Source organism: Spermophilus citellus (genome assembly GCF_964194105.1).
Source record: "Spermophilus citellus genome assembly, chromosome: 7".
Taxonomy (NCBI): Eukaryota; Metazoa; Chordata; class Mammalia; order Rodentia; family Sciuridae; genus Spermophilus; species Spermophilus citellus.
This window is the reverse complement of record NC_138188.1, coordinates 67,502,478-67,521,511: the sequence shown is the minus strand read 5'-3', so window position 1 is coordinate 67,521,511 and position 19,034 is coordinate 67,502,478. Positions and strand designations below refer to the sequence as shown.

The following is a 19,034-nucleotide window of genomic DNA, read 5'->3' as shown; positions in this document are numbered from 1 at the left end:
TACATCCATCAAGACAGGCCCTGCTGCTGAGATCACATCAGATCACACGAGATCACATCAGAGCAGGAAAGAAATCAGTATAATCGGAAATGCCTGGTTTGCAATCCTGGCTCTAGTCAGGGCCTCAGCTTCCTCACCTATAAAGTTAGGCTGATGAGAAATTGAGACATAACTAATTCATTTAGCATGGTGCACAGCATACACAGTAAGTACTATCACTGTTACCACAAAGAATAGCATGAAAGTAAGTGGGGCCAGCTGACTCATTATTTGCCAATTCGTAAATGGGACAAGTCACTGCCTCTTCTTTTGTTAACAGCTTTATTGAAATATAGTTTTATACCATCAAATCCACACTTTTAGTAGAGTTTAGTACATTACAGAATTAAATGACCACTATCTACTTTCAGAACATTTTCATCACCCCAAAACAAATACTATACCCATTAGCAATTGGTCACTCCCATTATTCCCTCTCTCAGCTCTGGCAACCATTAGTTCTCAACGGATTTGCCCACCATGAACATTTCATATAAATGGAATGATGCAATATGCAACTTTTGTGACTGAATGACTTTTTTTTCACTTAATATGTAGTCTTCAAAGTTTCTCCATTTTTCAGCATAAATCTGTAATTCATTCTTTCTTATGGCTGAATAATCACTATATAGATATATCACATTACACTTACCCAAGTGCCCTTTGAAGCTCAAAATTTTCCAAATAAGTTGATAGAAAACTGGACTGCTCCCACTTTGAGGTTATTATGAATAATGCTGCTATGAATATTCATGTACAAGTTTTTACATGGTCAGGTTTTCCAGTCCTCTTGGTTACATAACTAGGAGTACAACTGCTGGGTCATATGGTAACTCTATATTTAACCTTTGAGAAATTGCCAGAATGTTTTCCAAAGTAGAAACACATATTGACCACACACAGTGAGTGTATGAATATTCCAATTTTCCTATCTCCTCAACAACAGGTGTTAGATTTCTTTTTTTTTTTTTTTAACTATAGCCATCTTACTAAGTATGAAGTACACTGCATGGTAGTTCTGATTTGCATTTCTTTGATGGCTAATGATGTTGAACATCTTCTTTTTCTCCCGTACTCCCCAAATACTGAGGACTGAACCCAGGGTCACTACCACTGAGGTACATCCCCAGCCATTTTTAATTTTTATCTATCTATCTATTCATTTATTGAGACAGGGTCTGGTTAAATTACCGAGGCTGGCCTTGATCTTGAGATGCTCTTGCCACAGCCTCTTGAGTGTATGGGATTTCAGGTATGAGCCGCAGCCACTGAGCATCTTTTCAAGTATTGATTGGCTACTTCTATATCTTCTTTGGAGAAATAGCTACTCCAAGTCCTTAGTGCATCTTGTGTTGTCTTTTTATTCTTCAGTTAGAAGAGTTCTTCGTATATTCTAGACACAGGTCTCTTCTTTCATATATGATTTGCACATACTTTCTCTCATTCTATGAGTTTGCTTTTCATTTTTGTATAGTGCCCTTTGAAGCACAAAATTTTCCAATTTGGACACATCAAATTTATCTATTTTTTCTTTTGCTGCTCATGCTTTTGCTGTCACATATAAGAATCCATTGCCTAATCTAAGGTTATAGAATTTTACTCCTAAAGTCTTGCAGTTTTAGTTTTCATATTTATAATGTTTTAATTTTTGCATATGACGTGAAGATTCAACTTTATGCTTTTTGCACATGTCAATCAATATCCAGTTGTCCCAGCGCCATTTGTTGAAGATTACTTTTTCCTCCACTGCATTATCTTGGCAATCCTCTCTCTTTTAAATACATATGCACAGCATTTCAATACTTGCAGGTATAGATCAGTCTGATCTTGTTGTTTTACAGCTCTTAGGAACTACATTGCTATACTTGAGCCTATAAATCTTTGAAACATATATATGAACCTCTCCTTCACACTCATACACTGCTTAAGGACAATTCTGAGAAATGCATCATTAGACAATTTTATCACTGTGTATAAGACTGTACTTATACCACCAAGTATGATGTCACAAGTGGATACAGTCTTCCAGGACTGCCATTGTTTATGCAGACTGTCACTGTCCAAAATGTTGTGTGACACAAGAATGTATGTAAGCTTCAACAATAATGTTTATTGTGTACTATGTGCCAGGCAGTATTTTAAATACAGAGATACAATCCACATGAGGCGATAAGAGTTCTTGGGAATGATTATGGAAAACACTGTTTTCCATGACAGAGATGGGGACAGATTGCTTCGAAGGTGCCAAAAGATTTTAATTTTGTGACTCTTTACACGACTGCATGACAACAATATATTCCACTCCTCAGATCTCCTAGTGATGACAAGTCTCCTGTGACATTTTATACTTGGTTCTACCCTCCTTGTTTTTTTGAATTGTGTTTGCTACCAGTTTTAAAGATGTTGTACACACATCAAATTGGCTTCTCAATTCAGTTTTCTCCACATTAACAATGTTTTTCTCAGATACGTTGCTATGACACAGCACTAAAGATAATATCTGTCACCGTCACTGAAAGTCAATAAACTCTGGGCCCATCTTCTGGTTAAGAAGCTCAATTAAAACAGTTGTGCATGTGTCTACAGACTTCCTATTCTTGTTTAATGGAACAAAAATGTTGCATTTTTACTATTCCTTCTAGCATTTTCTGCTATAATCATCAACTGGGAAGAAGTGTTACCATGCTTCCACCATCGGTTTTTATTTTTTTTAATTGTAGTTGTACACAATACCTTTATTTATTTATTTATTTATTTTTAATTCATGTAGTGCTGAGGATAGAACCCAAAGCCACGCATGTGCTAGGCGAGTGTTCTATCACTGAGCCACAACCCTAGCCCCCACCATTAGTTTTTTGGTTGTTCGTTTGTTTTAATTAGTTATACATGACAGTAGAATGATATATCATACAATGAACAAATATACTTTCTTTTCAGCACCACCTGGCTCCTTCTCTAAAATAGACCATATCTTAGGCCACAAAGCAACTTTTAGTAAATAAATTTTATTTTATTTTTATTTTTTTTTAAAGAGAGAGCGAGAGAGGAGAGTGAGAGAGAGAGAGTGAGAGAGAATTTTTTTTTAATATTTATTTTTTAGTTCTTGGCAGACACAACATCTTTGTTGGTATGTGGTGCTGAGGATCGTACCCGGGCCGCACGCATGCCAGGCGAGTGCGCTACCGCTTGAGCCACATCCCCAGCCCAGTAAATAAATTTTAAAAAGAGAGAGATAATACCCTACATTCTATCAGCCCAGAATGGAATGAAATTAGAAATCAAAGATAAAATAAAAAATAGAAGCCGTCATTAGTTTTTGAAAGAGAGTTTACAGTTCTTCTTTTACTTTATTTTGATTTTCAATAGGAGTTTTTTAGAATCAGAAATACATCAAGGTCAAAATTTCTCCATTTTGCCTAGGACTTTCAATAAATGTTTTGCTTTTAATATAATCATAGCAATACCACTAGCATGTTCAGATTTTAACTGGTATTCTATTCCTTAAATAGACCTTCAGCATAAAAGGAGGTATTTTTGCCATCACAATGGTGAGAACTGCACAATGTTCAATGGAATGAAACCTTTCTTCAAAATTAATAAGTAGGGGACAGAATGGAATTCTACATTCCTTGTTATTTTAATTGACTGGTGATATGAATACCACTCATCATCTCAGGCTCCTACTAGAAAAAGCTGTTCTGTGCCCTTCCACCCTCCACTGATTCTTATTTACAAAGACTCATTTAAAACAAGTCATTTATTTTCAACAGTGAGAAAACTGGCCAACAATGTGGCTACATAAGGGGGGAGGGGAAGTCAAACTGACTCACATTTAAGTATAGAAAAAATGAAATCGTAGAGGCCATAGTATACTTTACACATTTTTATATCAGAGAAGGATAAATCTCCTTTGATTCCTGATCGCTTCACCAATTTTCCTATATGGCTGTCAATTTTTTTTCACCCTACCACAAATCACTAAAAATAAAAAAATTACAGCTTTTGGAACCATTTTAAAACCAGAAGCGGGGCTATGGATGTAGCACAGTGACAGAGCACTTGCCTAGCATGTGAGAAACCCTAGGTTCAACTCCCAGACCACAAAGAAAGAAACTAAACAGAAAGTAAAAAGGGGTGGGGGAGAAGAATATTAACCTAATTATTATCAGTTCTAGGCAGTAAAATGATTGATTTTTTTAATATTCTTCTGGGGCTCTTTCCTAATTTTTTCCAATGCATATATGATGTTCTTATTGTCAGGAAACAAAGAACAAAGGAGAAGGAAAGAAAGAAAAAAGAGTTAATTAGTGAAAGATTTGGAAAGATAATTGAGTGGCAAAAAACCGGGAGATACGAGATTGTATGGGGCAGGACAAAAACTCAAGTATATACAGACACTCAATACTTTCGTAGCAACCTAAATCTTATGCAGTTATTGCAGTATAACTTTATACTTTAAAACTTTTTTTCTCTTCCAACACATTTATGAGATTGCAACTACCATCATTTTACTTAAGAGGAAACCAAAATTCAGAGAAATTTAAAGAGAAACAGTCAAGTTCTCATATATGCCTAGTAATTCACCAAGCCTAGATTGTGTCATATTATAAAGACATAGGACTCTTTAAAAAGAGGATAGACCATATTTTATGTTAACAATGTCACCTTTGGTACTTTTTACTAATTATGTCTATGAATATTTTTGCCAACCAATTGTACCACAGATGGAAGTAAATTTCTAGAGAAGACTCCATGAAGGAATCACAACCAAATGATCAGATATATAACCCGAACCTGGCAGTGCGGCCTTTATTTCCCTCTTATACTTTATGGCACTACAAGTGGGAAGTGCCATAAAGTATAATGATGGCCACCCTAGTATTATAATAATTAAATCAAGCAATGAAATAAATTTCAGAAGACTAAACATATATTTTGTTGGAGCAGTGGTAGCATATATAGTGGAGAAGTTCATCGAATACTGTACCTGTGAGATATAACCTGGAGGCACATGGATGGGAGGAATGGAGCCATTGGGTGACATCATGGGAACTTCAGCAGGCCCTAAAAGAGGTAAAAGCAAAGTATTAATAGTTGAAGAAACATACATTATTCAAAATAATCATTTATACTTTTAATGTGCTATACGAACTAAAGATAATCATTTATTTGTCTTCAATAACTGGCATATTCTACCTTACTGAAACTATAAAGAAAAGGAATTTTCTAGCTATTTAATTAAAGGAAAGCAAGCAAAAACTACCTCCCCCGCAAAAAATAGGCATCTTTATAAATAATTAATGGCCCCACATGCCTCAAGTTCTATAATCCAAGACTGCTCAGATAAGAGTAGTATATAAGAATGGAGCAAACAGTTTCTTTATTCCTTTAAAAATGTATTGTTAATAAATGTTAATTTTTTAAAAAATATTTTTTTTAGTTGTTGATGGACCTTTATTTTATTTGTTTGTATGTGATTCTGAGAATCAAACCCAGTGCCTCACACATGTTAGGTAAGCGTGCTACCACTGAGTCACAATTCCAGCCCTTAAAGTAAATTTTTAAATGGGTTTCCTTCTTCTGGTTTAAAAAGCTCCCATAGATTTAGGATTTATAATTTTCAGTTAAATTTTTATTTTCAGTAAGTTACTACAATATTTAATTACTTTGACAGAGTAAAAAAAAACATAAAATATTTCAAAGCAGCTTCATTTGATATCTCTCTTATAAAACAGGGAGGAAAAAAATAAATCAGGCACTATTAGGAACTCATTTGTAATTCATCTGAATTATTTCAAAGTAAAGCATTAAATTAACAAGAGGTTAGTTTCAAAATATTTGATTTAATAAATATTAATCACATGTCTAAGGCAAACTAGTGAATGGCAAGGTCAACACTAAGACACAGTTTGAGTTAATGTTTAATTACAAGGAAACTGATTGTCATAACATCAAAATCAATTTGACATCCTTCCAAAGACACTATCATTAAACTGTTTCCCCATTCCTTAGGAAAACCAAAAGGTTTTCCATTTGGTAATTGGCTCTCCTATTTAACCCCAACCCCATGTCAATCCAAAGCATGGGTTTTTTTGTCTGGGATAAGACTTCCTGGCTCCAAGCACCTTGTGTTGTTTATTTGCTTTCTCCTAATGTGTGTTGTGCTGCTGGCAATGAAAATTGCTCAGCTGGAACAAAACCCAAGAGAAATACAACATTTTATTTGGCAAAAGAAGACAGTTCCTGCCACCCAGTGCTGCATTTACATTTAAGCATAATGACCTTTCATATCAGAGCACAATCCAGTGTTTTGACTACTACACAAGAGAGGAGGCAGTGCAGGGGTTGAGGGTGCAGGGACACTGGCATGCACATGAACTGGTCAGGAAATACAGGGAATAAACATAGGAGCAGGGCAGAAAAAAAAATGCATGACATTCAAGTGAAATTCCAAAGGATAACACTTCACTTCAAGTTCATGAACAACTCACCAGATCACTAAACAATCTGATCATCTCTATATCTGTACAAAACCCACAGTGGTCTTTCACATGTTAACACATTGGCAATAATTTAAAGTAACAAAAAGAGAATAGCATAGAATGGGTCACTGGGAACTGCAGCATATAGCTCAGTACAGAAAATAGGTTTACCATATGTAAGGCTTTGGATTCATTCACCCAACTCGCCCATCCCCTCCCCCCAAAAACTGAATGAATATTGCATGACCCCCTTTTATTTTTAAGTATAATTTAAGCTAAAACATCCACCAATCACTAAAGGCACTAGGTTCCAATTCTTATTTCTTATTTCATATTAAGCTTTAGCATTTTCCCCATAGCCATCAAGACATCTAGGTATTTACTTCATAGTCTTATTTGAATTGACTCACATAAAAGAAATCATATACAACTATTTCAGCATCAGCCTGAGCACAATCTGTGAAATGAAGGACTGGGGCACTCTGTACAGTGCAGGTGTTAGTAGGATGCCTGGTTTTATGTCTAAGTTTACTATTCATACTGTCTGTGTAACCTTGAACAATTAATTCATGTAGCCTCTTGGAACCTCACTTCTCAAAAGTTATAAGTGAGAATAACAATTCCTATTTCAAAGGGTCAACTTTTGGTTGATTTGCTTGTTTTGCAATACTGGGGATAGAATCTGGGGGATTCTATCACTACATTATATCCCCAGCCTTCTGTATCTTTTATTCTTGAGATAGGGTCTCACTAAATTGCCCACGCTGACCATAAACTTGAGCTCTTCCTGCCTCAGACTCCCACATATCTGGGATTATAGGTGTGTACCACGGGGCCCAGATAATTATAAAGTCAAATTTAAAGATTAAACTGAATAATACATGTTAGTTTTCTTAATATAATATGTGGCACAATAATCACTCAACAAAATGTTACTGATCATTATTCTTTATGACGATTTTTTAATTTTACTGACAATTTTTTGTTAAAATCACATTTTTTGGTACTAAATTTAAAAAATATTCTATAACACTGTAACACATAGAATCATAAGTCTACACACTGTATAATATTGACTTCTGGGGCAATCCTTCTTCCTCAGTAAAATATCCAATATTTCAGAGTACAGAGTGTGAACACCTCAATACAGTACTGCTTTTTAATCACCAAAATATATACCATGCAAACAGTCTCTTAACCCCAGGCATGACCCTTAAAACTGTTAAAGTCATTTGGGTAAAATGCTTTGAAGAATGTTAAGACAAGTAAGTGATTTACAGCTAGAAAATGTTTTCTTACTTGGCCTTGATTTCAAGAGTAGTCAAATGACTTTACCATGCTTGTTCCCCCTTCCCCTTGTCACTGTCAACAAAACCATTTCAAAGGACAGTACAAGATATATAGTAATTGATTCCAAAACACAACCGGGCCTTCGAACCCCCATGGTTCCTCTCTTTCCTGGGGGGGGGGGGGGGGGGCATTGCACCCAGGCACTCAGGAGTTTATTTAAATCTAGAAAAATAAAGTCCCATTCACAATAGTAGCATGAGAAAGTTGTTATCTTCCTAAACAATTATCTCCCAGTGAGTTTACTACCTCTATTCAATTGTTTGTGTTTGTGAATGTATCTAGACTATTGTAATCCTTCCCTAATGAAAACACAAATATCCCTTCCTAAACATCTAGGGATAGGTTCCTCTTAATCTTTCAATCCATATGCTCATAACAAAACTTAATGGCTAGAGTCTTTAGAATATGTTTTTTAAAAATATTCTTATTCAAACACTGGCTATATTAAAAGGAAAAAAATAAAAGGCCACACAATCTCTCAAGGAAACCATTTTGTTCCTTGACTATCTTGGGAAATTATTAAAGTATCAGACTTTTTACAAATTAGAATTTTAAAAATCTCCTATGGCATCTGGAATACTTTTAATTAAAACATACTGTTAACACATTGGCAATAATTTAAAGTAACAAAAAGAGAATAGCATAGAATGGGTCACTGGGAACTGCAGCGTATAGCTCAGTACAGAATTACTTAATTAATTAATTAAACACACTGGTTACCTACAGGTAGGTTGATACAGACATGTAATTACACATAGATGAAATAATTTGAAGACAAAAAGCACACAAACATACACTATAATTAGGGTATCATTTTTTTCTTTCAACACTAAGATGCTTAGCTAGGAACTGGATAAACTCTCCCAATGGGCAGATGAAAAATGTCATAAATACAGTTTCTAGAACTGGAACTAGAATGTTTATTTAGAGCTGAGTAACTCCATGAAGAAAATGGCTTAGCAAATTCAATCAGTTTCAGGTTTTAGGCTGTGACTGCAATAATCAAGAATCCCTTGTTTTCCTTGAATAAAATGTGAGACACAAATGACATTCCATATTGGTTTACAGAAAACATTTAACTATAATACACAAATACATAATCCAACATATTAAAAGTCTAGCCTTTGTTAATGTACAATTTTTCATTTCCTTACAGCAAACCTTAAACCAAAAAGGTTGGTGAGCAGCTTAATTATTCAATTGACAGTAGCTGATACAATGATCCGGTGACTTTATTCACATATCACAGACTAAAGCAAAGTCCAGCCACATGGTTCTTTTGGAACCACATACTCTCAGAGAACTCCCCAGCTCCCACCAAAACTGAAGGCCATTCTGCCTCACCTTGTTTCCTCCCTGCAACTAGGAATCCCCCCAGACTTCACCCATCCAGATGACTTGCTCCACTGCTATCTTCAGAACACTTAACCATTATGGAAGCAGACCTAACTAAACTAACTCAAGGTGAATGTACAAATAAGAACAGAAGTCTGAAAGGGGTGGAAACTAGGAACCTGGTGTACAAATCATCACTTAAACCAACCACCAATAAATTAATTATACTACAATTTTAGACATTTTTAAGTAATTTTAAAACCTAGTACTGCCTCTGGTACTGGGGGCCGAATCTAGGAGGGCTTGACCACTGAGTGGTAAACCAATATGGGATGTCATTTGTGTCTCACATTTTATTCATCCTCATCCTAGTCTTTTTATTTTTTTGAGACAGATTCTCCCTAAGATGCTGAGGTTCTCCCTAAATTACTGAGGCTGGCCTCAAACTTATGATCATCGTGCCTCAGCCTCCTGACTAGCTAGGATTATAGGCGTGTACCATGGCACCCAGAAAGCTAAATATTCACCATAGGTAAACTGGTAGTGAATAAATCAAATCCATTATTGTGCTTGTCCATAAACTGGTACTTGTGTCTCCAAATGGCTATTTTTAACACTAGACCTTAGCAGCAACAGATCATTTTTGCCTTGTTAACTTCAATATCTTATTCAAAAAAGGATATAAGAAAGCTGAGATCACAATACAGCAAGATAAAAACTAATAAGAAAATGTAGCAAAGGTGAAATATTATGTGATAAAACTCAATATATCCTACAAAAGCAATTCTTGAGTCTTACTAAATACCTAAAGAAGAGAAATTCTTACTGGAAGAGGTAGCCACAAAGATAAGGAAAAGGCTAGTAGGTAAAGCAGATAATTATGGTCAAAGTAATTATCAGAACAAATGGTCTAAATGAAAGCACATATGCTATTTGCCATGGGTCTAAGATGAAATACAAAACATGCCAAGTCTCCTGAAAAATCTCAGGAATGTTTAATAATGAATCTCAAATTATTTGTGGTGATTCAAGATTCTTACACAAGCTCAGAGTTTATGTTGAGCCCTTGCCTGGCAAAAATGAGGCCCTGGGTTGGTTCCCCAGCACTGCAAATATGATGATGATGATGATGATGATGATGACGACGACGACGACGACGACGACGACAACGACGATACCATATAGAGGGAACTCAGACTGGTTGGGGAGGGGGTGGAGAGAAAAGGGGGAAAATCTTGGGTTCAGGGTTTCTTTTAGAGCGATGGAAATGTTCTGGAACTAGACAGAGATATTTGTTGCATAACATTGTGAATGCGTAAATGCATTAGATACCAAGTAATTAAACTCAATTTTACAGTACATAAATTTTACAGTATATATATTACACTTTAGTTTTTTTAAAAAGACATTAAGCAGATAACTAAGAAAAGGTAAGATAATAACACTGGGGTCACTAATAAACTATCAAAAACAACTAAATCTAAATCTCCTAGTGTACATCTTCATTCCCTAAGTATTCACATTGGGGAGGATGCTATTTCTAGACACTGTGCTATGCAAAAACCAGGAGATACATTCTCTATCTGCAAGCAACTGATGTTCTAATTATGGGGATTCAGATGTACAAACAAATACAAGAAGCTACCAGAGATATTGTCCAAATTTAGCAAAATTTTAAAAGGTTATCAACTTGTGGAAACATTAGTAATTACAGAACTGGAGGCCTATATTAATTAGTAGAGATCTTGCTGTTTCACAAATAAAGAGATTGAGGCTCAAAAGAAAACTATCCTAGCCATAAAATCTGGTGGTGATACAACAGCAGAGATGGAAACTCAGTTATTCCAGTCTTTAGCCCAGTGTTATTTCTAATTTTGCTTACTATTATTATTATGATTATTCCTTAAAAAACTACTCTGAACACATTTCCTCTCAAGGTGCCATTTTCACACAGAAGCTAAGTAGTGATGGCACATTCCTCTGGCTCAGGCAAAGTGAGGTGGGCACCCTGTTCTCTCCAACCTGAAACAATTTCTTCTCAAAGGTATAATGCCAGAGAGCAAGTAGGATGAGAAGAATAGAGTCTGGGATACTGCAGAGCCTGGCCTGGCCCCTGGGACGCCTAGGTTTGCACCTGGGCTCTATCACTTTCTAACATGACCTTGGGCAAGTTATTAAATTTCTCTAGGAAAAGGGATAACAACTGCTACTTTGAAGAGTGGCTTGAGGGCTAGACAGTATAATTGTGTCAAATACCTAGCACAGTGCCTTGACAAATAGTGGTAATTAAACAACTTTAATATTGTGCCATTACAAGAAAAATCCAGTACAATATGAACAAAGAGGTTAATATACTATAATTATTTACCACAGAGGCAATATGAATTAGATCATTTCTTAAATATCATAATTTTCTTCATCACATTTTTTTCTAAAATATACTACCATCTTGAAGTGTCAAAATGATATCCTCTTACTGAAAATGCGATATATTCAAGACATATATTATGCTTATTTAAAAATAAAGATAAAAGGGTTCTTGATTTTCTCTATGGCTGTCTACTTCCCCATCCTTAATCTCAGCCCTCTGTTTCTCCCAATACTACCTGTTCTCTTTGATTTCTGGGAAATCTTAGAAAATTGGAAGTGCTTCACTTTCTGAGTATCCTGAGACAGTTCTAAGTCAAAGGCCCAGTCCTTGTTTTCTGAAAGTCAATCTTCTACCTCTCCAACCCTGGCTTTATTACCAGAACTTCCAGTCTGGCCCAGCCATTGTCCTTAAAAGCACTGAATGGTCTTAACAAATGGCCTAATGACTCAGCCTTCCCACTGATGTCTTCCTGAAGTAAATCACTACCAAGAACCGAAACTCAGGTAAAGACAGAATTCATAAATAATGGGTCACCACCATCTTCTCACTTAGCCATTTTCAAAGAAAAGAAGGTGCTGTATCTGCCAACAAATTTGCCTTGCCAGATTGAAATGCAAGTCTTCTTTCCAAATATTTTTCTTTGAACTTGGTTTTCTATCTAGCTGTTATAAGGCCATCAGGAATAATTCTCATTTAAGACTTAAACTTCTAGAATCCCAAATTTCTTCAATTTCAATAAAACTGAGATTATCTACTTTATCAAGCTGTTTTAAGGTTTAAATGTTAAGAGAAATCTACATAATTACTAAATGAATATACAGTGCTGTATATCTATTAGGTAATATTTTCTTGAATTCAATTAAATAAATATTTACTATGTAAGATGCTGTAAGAAATTAAAAATCAACCAAGATTTTACAACATATACATTAACAATACATAAAGCAGCAGCAGTTTATTAGAGGCAAAGATCTTTGGAGCTCAACAGTGCTGATTATCCTTGAATGGATGGGACAATATTTTAAAAACTCAGACTGGCAATGAATGATAAAGGCAGTTGGTGAGTGCAGTCCATTCACAACAGGCAGGATGAGCTAACATGGTTTAAAAAGAAACTGATTTAAATTCAGGTCTACCGAAATGCAAGCTCTGACATTGTTGAAGATATCACATACTAAGACAGTGGCCTATAATACAACTTTCAACGCCAGTTTTTAAAACTCTCATGTTGCTTTGTTCAGTTTAACAAACCCAATGTAGTTGCCAGACCCTGTGCAGGATGCCAAGGACACAATGACATTTCTGTACTTAATTATGGAGAGAATGGCATGCAGAATGAGTAATGCACAGGTGCAAAGAACTGCACGGGGGAGGGATGAGAGTCCTGCTTTTGGCTTGAGGTTACTGACACTTGGGTCTCATGGTGGAGTCAGGCATATAGCTCAGACATCTCAAGCAGCATGAGCACTGGGTGTGTCTAGTCTAGCAACAGAAATAGGTAAAAGATCTAAGAGAAAAGTTGCTGGGTGATTTTTTTGGTGGGGGAGGGGGCCCGGTATTCACACATTCAGTCTGATGCTGAAGTTGAATCTCCCAAGAGTCTCTCGGGTCTTGCTCTTCAAGTTAAATTTAACTCCCTATTCAAATTAGGAACCTAACTTACCCAAGTTACAAATGAAAAACACTCAGCATCACTTTGTCAGTTAAACTTTCTTAAGTGAATTCTAAGATACAGTCTCTCCTTGTTTTACCTTTAATGTCAGGTTTGGACTGGTAGGTGATCCATGGATAAACTTATACTTTAGCCAGGACTCTGTAAACTTCAAAGCTCTGAAGAATGTTACAATTACAATGCAATAATGCTGAGAAAGGGTTTCTGGTATCTTACAGAGACAAGTCCCTGCAAATATTAACTACAAAATTAAGACAAAGGCATCAAAAATGGGCCTAAGCACTTCATTTCAAAGCCCTTAAAAGCAAATCATTTCCAGCATGTTTTCTTTTATGCCCATCAAGAACATCAGGCAGTCACTATTACTTCCTCATTCAGAGTAAAGAGAACCCACTAGGATTTCAGCTAATAAGAAATTCAAGAGGGAATCTCTAGGAAAGTGGAATAAGAAAATTCCTGGAAGAACCCTCCAAGGGCTCTTACTGAGGGTAAAAATTTCCCAATATTCTCCCTATTAGAATAAGGGTAAATTTTATTTTAAATGCTTGAGATAAAATGCAGATGGATGTTGTTAAAGAATAACATTAAAATTTATAAATTTGTAGTGAAAAGAATCAGAAAAATAGGTTGTGCATTAAAAGACAATCAGGAATGGGGCTGGAGTTGTGGCTCAGTAGAAGAGAGCTTGCCTAGCATGTGTGAGGCACTGGGTTCAATTCTCAGCACCACATATACATAAATGAATAAAATAAAGGTCCAGAAACAACTAAAAAATATTAATTTAAAAGAAGACAATGCAGGGAGACAATTATGGCCTATGCAGTAGGAATGGAGTTGAAATTGCTCACTGAAGTTCTGAATGTTGAAAGGGGTTGCCTGTCATTCTCTCTCACATATACAGTCTGATTCCTGGGACCCCAAGTGTCAGGAACCTCAGGCCAAAAGAAGGACACAGAAAAATAAAGACAGGCTGAGACAGCTTTCTTTGCTCTCAGGAAGAGTTATGAAAGGGAACAGGGTTGAATAAAACCTTGCCTCTTCTCCCTTCCATTCCGCTTTTCGGGCCACATGGCCCTCTTCTCCCAGGATGGACAGAGGAGTGAGCAAATGACAGGACAGCAAGGAGATATTTTCATCACAACCTTGTGACAAACTCAGGGGGCAAATGTGTGCTTCCTATTTGTGCTCAGCTTTTATAATTTCAAGGTCATGCTCTAGTGGGACAAGTTGGAAAATAATACTGTAATTATTAACCACACAACAAAATGTGATTGCATTCCTTACAAGCTCTGTTTTACATTATTCATGTTACAAATGAAAGAACATTAAAAACATCATGCATCTGAAAGCTGTATTGCAAACAGCAATGTATAGCTTTACCAACATATCATTACTCAATATATTTAGGGGAGCTCAATTATTTGTTGCTTTAACAACATTTACAAAGTAAAACCACAGAGGATCTCTTTTAACTGTTCTCAGGGTTGGGTCTTCTGTTGCTCCTGCCAGAGTGACTGCCTTAAAGAAAAGCCTGAACAATACTCTGAGGGCATTTTATTGACAACACCCTACCCAGTTTACTGGCTTAGTCCTCTTAACTCATGTACACCAAGTCCAAAGAGCAGAAAGAAAGGTCTAGGATCCATGGAACAGAATTTCTAAATAAATCAAGCAGTATTATGGAAATGAAAAAAAAAAAGACTCAAATGTTCCATAAAACACAGAGTCACCGTTTATTTATCTAGTGCTATTTTCTCTCCAGTCTAGAAGGCTGCTCACACTCGCTCATCATCACCTCCTGTCACGCTTTCAACCAGAGACTAGCAATCTTCTAAAATTAACTTAATTTTACCAAAGTGTTTTGATGGCTAATAACAATGCTCCGAATTGTCCAGTGGCCGGGACCTAATAATGGGCTCTGAGATGACTGGCTCAATTTATACCTCTAGTCTCAGCCATACCTAAACACACAGAAGAGGTCAGGAAAGTAAATGAGAGTGCTATAGTCTAGCCATGTTTATTCAGCCTGCTGCTTTCACTATTTTGTTTGTATGTGAAAAACAAAGAGCAGGCTGAGGACAGTAAACAACATGGACAAATAGGTTCTACACTCCCATCCCCATGGTGTCTGGATTCTGGTCAACACCACCAAGCAACTGTGGGAGGTTGGAGGTCATGCTGGACTGCCACTTTCTCAAAGCTCAAGAGTTGACCCAGTGCTCCGAGGGGCAGCCATCCAGCCTGGCACACCAGTCTCACAGGAACAGCAATTCTACTAAACAGGCTACAACTTGATTTTCAAAAGCCAACCCCCAATGACTAAGGAAGCCAGAGACAAATGAAAATGGAGGGGTTCTGCTTGGGGGAGCAGGTTACTAGGAAGGTATCCTCTTTGATTCACTCCTGTTTTTCCTGAGCTGAAAAAGTAGGAAGCCTTTTTAAAGTGAGCTCATCAAGATAACTACAAACCTTCAGTTTGCTAATTATGAATGAAGACTAGGCAACACTGAATATGAATAAAAGGCTGAATTACCTAGTGTTCAATAAAACAAAAGAATGTCCAAATGGGAGTTTTGCACATAGTACTATCAATGGTACTATGAACATAGCCACAAACTGGATGTCAGTTAGATATAGATGTGAACAACTCGTAATCCTTTCAAGGCAAAACTTCAGGAGGTTTTCCAGATACCTCTACTCAGATTAAACTGTGAGGACAGGAATTTTTATTCTTTTTCATCCCCTGTCCCCATCAGTGCTTTGAGAAACCACTGTGATTTGTGACTTTTCTTCCCTGTTTTCACCTGTAAAGTAATCTCTATGTGCATGTGCCCACATGTCCTGAGGTCCAATGAGACACACCTTGATCATGTTCACTTGCAGAAGAGTAAAACAATGTCAAAGAACTGGTGTGCAATTTTCTGGACTCACATTTGAGGCCATTAGACAGTGTGCACAGACACCTGTCACTGCATGAAGTGGAGAGCAGTAACAAAGAGAAGGAAAGTTCTGGGGCCTTCTTGAAAGAGAGGAGGAGCCACCTAACAGGAAGGGGTGGGGGAATAAACTGGTGGAGATTTTCAAACCGGAAAAACCACATCTAGAAAATATATGGCTCCAATTAATCTCAAGTGACTTGTTTTCCCCACTGTCCCCTGCAATGCATTAAAAGACCTGTGACCACAGCACGTACATGACATTCAAAATGATAAGTCATAAAGAACATCACAGTATTCCAAAAGCTGGCTACTGGTCCCCTTAGCTTTGTGACAGACAGCTGGGAGGAGGTTCAGAACTCAATCTGTATGGCCTTGGGCAGGTACTAACTGTCCATGTTAAATGCAAATGAAAAGCAAGGAACCCAGATGATTACTACACCTTCTGCTAGAGTGATAGTTCTGCTGTCATTTAGGCATGTTCGTTCAGATTCCAGGAAACAGCTTCATGTTAAGATTCCCTAAAATCCTTCCTGCTGTAATCCCCCAATGTTAGTATCATTGAGAATCTCTGGGTCCTTTCAATAATGTAGACTTCCAGGCCTCTAGATCTGCTTCTTTTTCTAAAACACCTCCCCTCATACACACTACCAAATAGCCCATTGATTTTGATGCAAGTGTCCCTTGAGCCAGTTCAGAGGAATAAGGGCCTAAAAAGAACACAAATAACTAAATAAATGGTAGAAAAGATAAACACATTCAAGATTCTTGAGGCACACTTCATTTGTAGTTACTTTGAGATCAATTAGCTGAGCCTTAATTTCAGCACAATGTTTAAAAGTGAAGAGGGAAAAAAAGACATTAGCAGAGCACCATAAATTTTATCGTATTAATGGGTATTTAATTGAATATACTTCAACTAACAAAGATGACTATAATTTGGCTAAAAATAGTATTCTAGCTTTTGTCCTAATAAAGAAACTATTATTATACTCCCATGGCAACAAGATAATCATAGGATTTTATATAATATAGAATAATTAGCACTCTATTAAGAAGCAGTCTGGGCAATTACTGCATTTATTTATATAATTACTGGCCCCTGGTGAGCGTTAAATATGAAACATTATGTATCTAAGAATAGGGAAGGAGATAAAATAGTCAATAAAATCTTAATAAACATTTTTGTTGACAATCAAGATCACTGAATCAGAATTCTCCTGGGGATCCTAAGGGTCATCCAGACCAATTTCCACATTTAAGTCTTGAACTGCTAAGCAAAATCTCTAGTAAGTAGCCAGAATACCTAAGGTAATGCAGAGTTCACATTCTCAAAATGCAGCAAATTCAATTGTTGAACAATCCTAATTGACAGTTTACTTTTTTAATAAGCAGAGATCTGAATTCTTATCCTAAGACTAAATGAAACCTCAATTCCATAAAACAATCCTTCAGATACTTGAACAGTTCATCAGTACTCCTAAGACAAAACCATTTGGGACTTCTTTGCTTTCTCTTTTTATGATACCATATCCTCTTGGATCTTTCTAACAGTCAAATACCCACTTTGAAAACTGAGTTCTAAAAACATTACATTCTGTCAGTATGTATAGGTCCAACATCTGAGGAATCTTTATAGCCCAGCCAACTCACAGTCAAATTCAGGTAGAAACAAGTGCACCAGCCTCTTTCCCTCATTATGACCAAGTGACCAATGAGAATGAATTGCTGCATCTTCCATATTTCTGGAGACTCATGGGCCTTTGTAAATGAAAATTCAATCTACAGTAGAGTTAGACCTGAAAACAGGGCCCTCTATGTTCACATCTGAAGAAGGTCCTGCTTTCACTGTTTCTTCACCCTGATCAAGGATCTCAAGTCTGCACTGTACTCACTAATTATCAGTTTTCACATTTATGTCATGAGTAATTTAATGTACAGTATTTGAAATTATGCAATTACAGGACTATGTCTTCAGGTGTGTGTATGTATATTGTCACATGATATCATAACACAGAGTTCACTTCTGTAATTCTAACCCCAAGGTTCTCATGACATGGAATAATAAGGCATGGACAAGATACTCTCTAATTTTCAATCCTAACTTGCAATGTGTCAGCAGAAAAATCTCAAATCTCTAAGAATGTGTATAAAAATAATGATTTAATAATTGTACATATGGGTAACTTCTCAGCTGACATTTCTCCCACTTGAACAGGAAAAAAAGCATGTTTTCTTCTCTAAGACTTTAGTTCAATATTCTCAAGCTTACACCCATTTGGGTAGTCATATGTAAGTCTTCTCAATATTTTGCCCTTTGCTAAAAACTTAACTACAAGGAAGTATACAAAAGAGAATTATACAGAAAAATTGAATTATTCATTCTACTGAAACATGTCAACTTTACAAGTCTTTGTCCATACTACCAACACCAAGACAAAGAATTAATATAATACTTTATAATTTGGCAAGAAGGTCTGTAATAGACATTTATGTCAGAAGAAATTTCTATGGTTCTTTTTCTCCTTAAGTTAAATCTCATTAATTTTTTTTAAGTGCTGATAAAACTTGTGAAATAGTGTGGAAAGGTTTTACCTAGAAATGCTTGTTTCTATTTGATTTTGTTATCCTGAAAAATGAAATTTCCTCTTTGGGAGAATTTGCTTCTTCATTTCACCCCACTCTGCATAATCTTCATAGGGACCTTTCATGGTATAATCATACCGGTCCCAGCTTCTCAACTGTAAGGTTCCCAGAGTGATTACCCATTCAAAATAAAACAAAACAAAGCTATTAATTGGATCCAAATTCTAGAATCCCTCCTGTAGCTCAAGAAAAGTAAGATTTAA

At 36.3% G+C, this 19,034-nt stretch overlaps 1 protein-coding gene across 3 annotated transcripts in view; it reads right to left on the bottom strand.

The window, feature by feature from the left end:
- FNDC3B (fibronectin type III domain containing 3B) overlaps positions 1 to 19,034 on the bottom strand; it is a 325,384-nt gene that overhangs the window by 154,653 nt on the left and 151,697 nt on the right. For all 3 annotated transcript variants that reach the window (XM_081302600.1, XM_081302599.1, XM_081302601.1), the window contains exon 4: positions 5,027 to 5,103. In XM_081302600.1, coding sequence (XP_081158726.1) covers positions 5,027 to 5,103 — 77 coding nt within the window. The remainder of the gene's footprint in view (positions 1 to 5,026; positions 5,104 to 19,034) is intronic.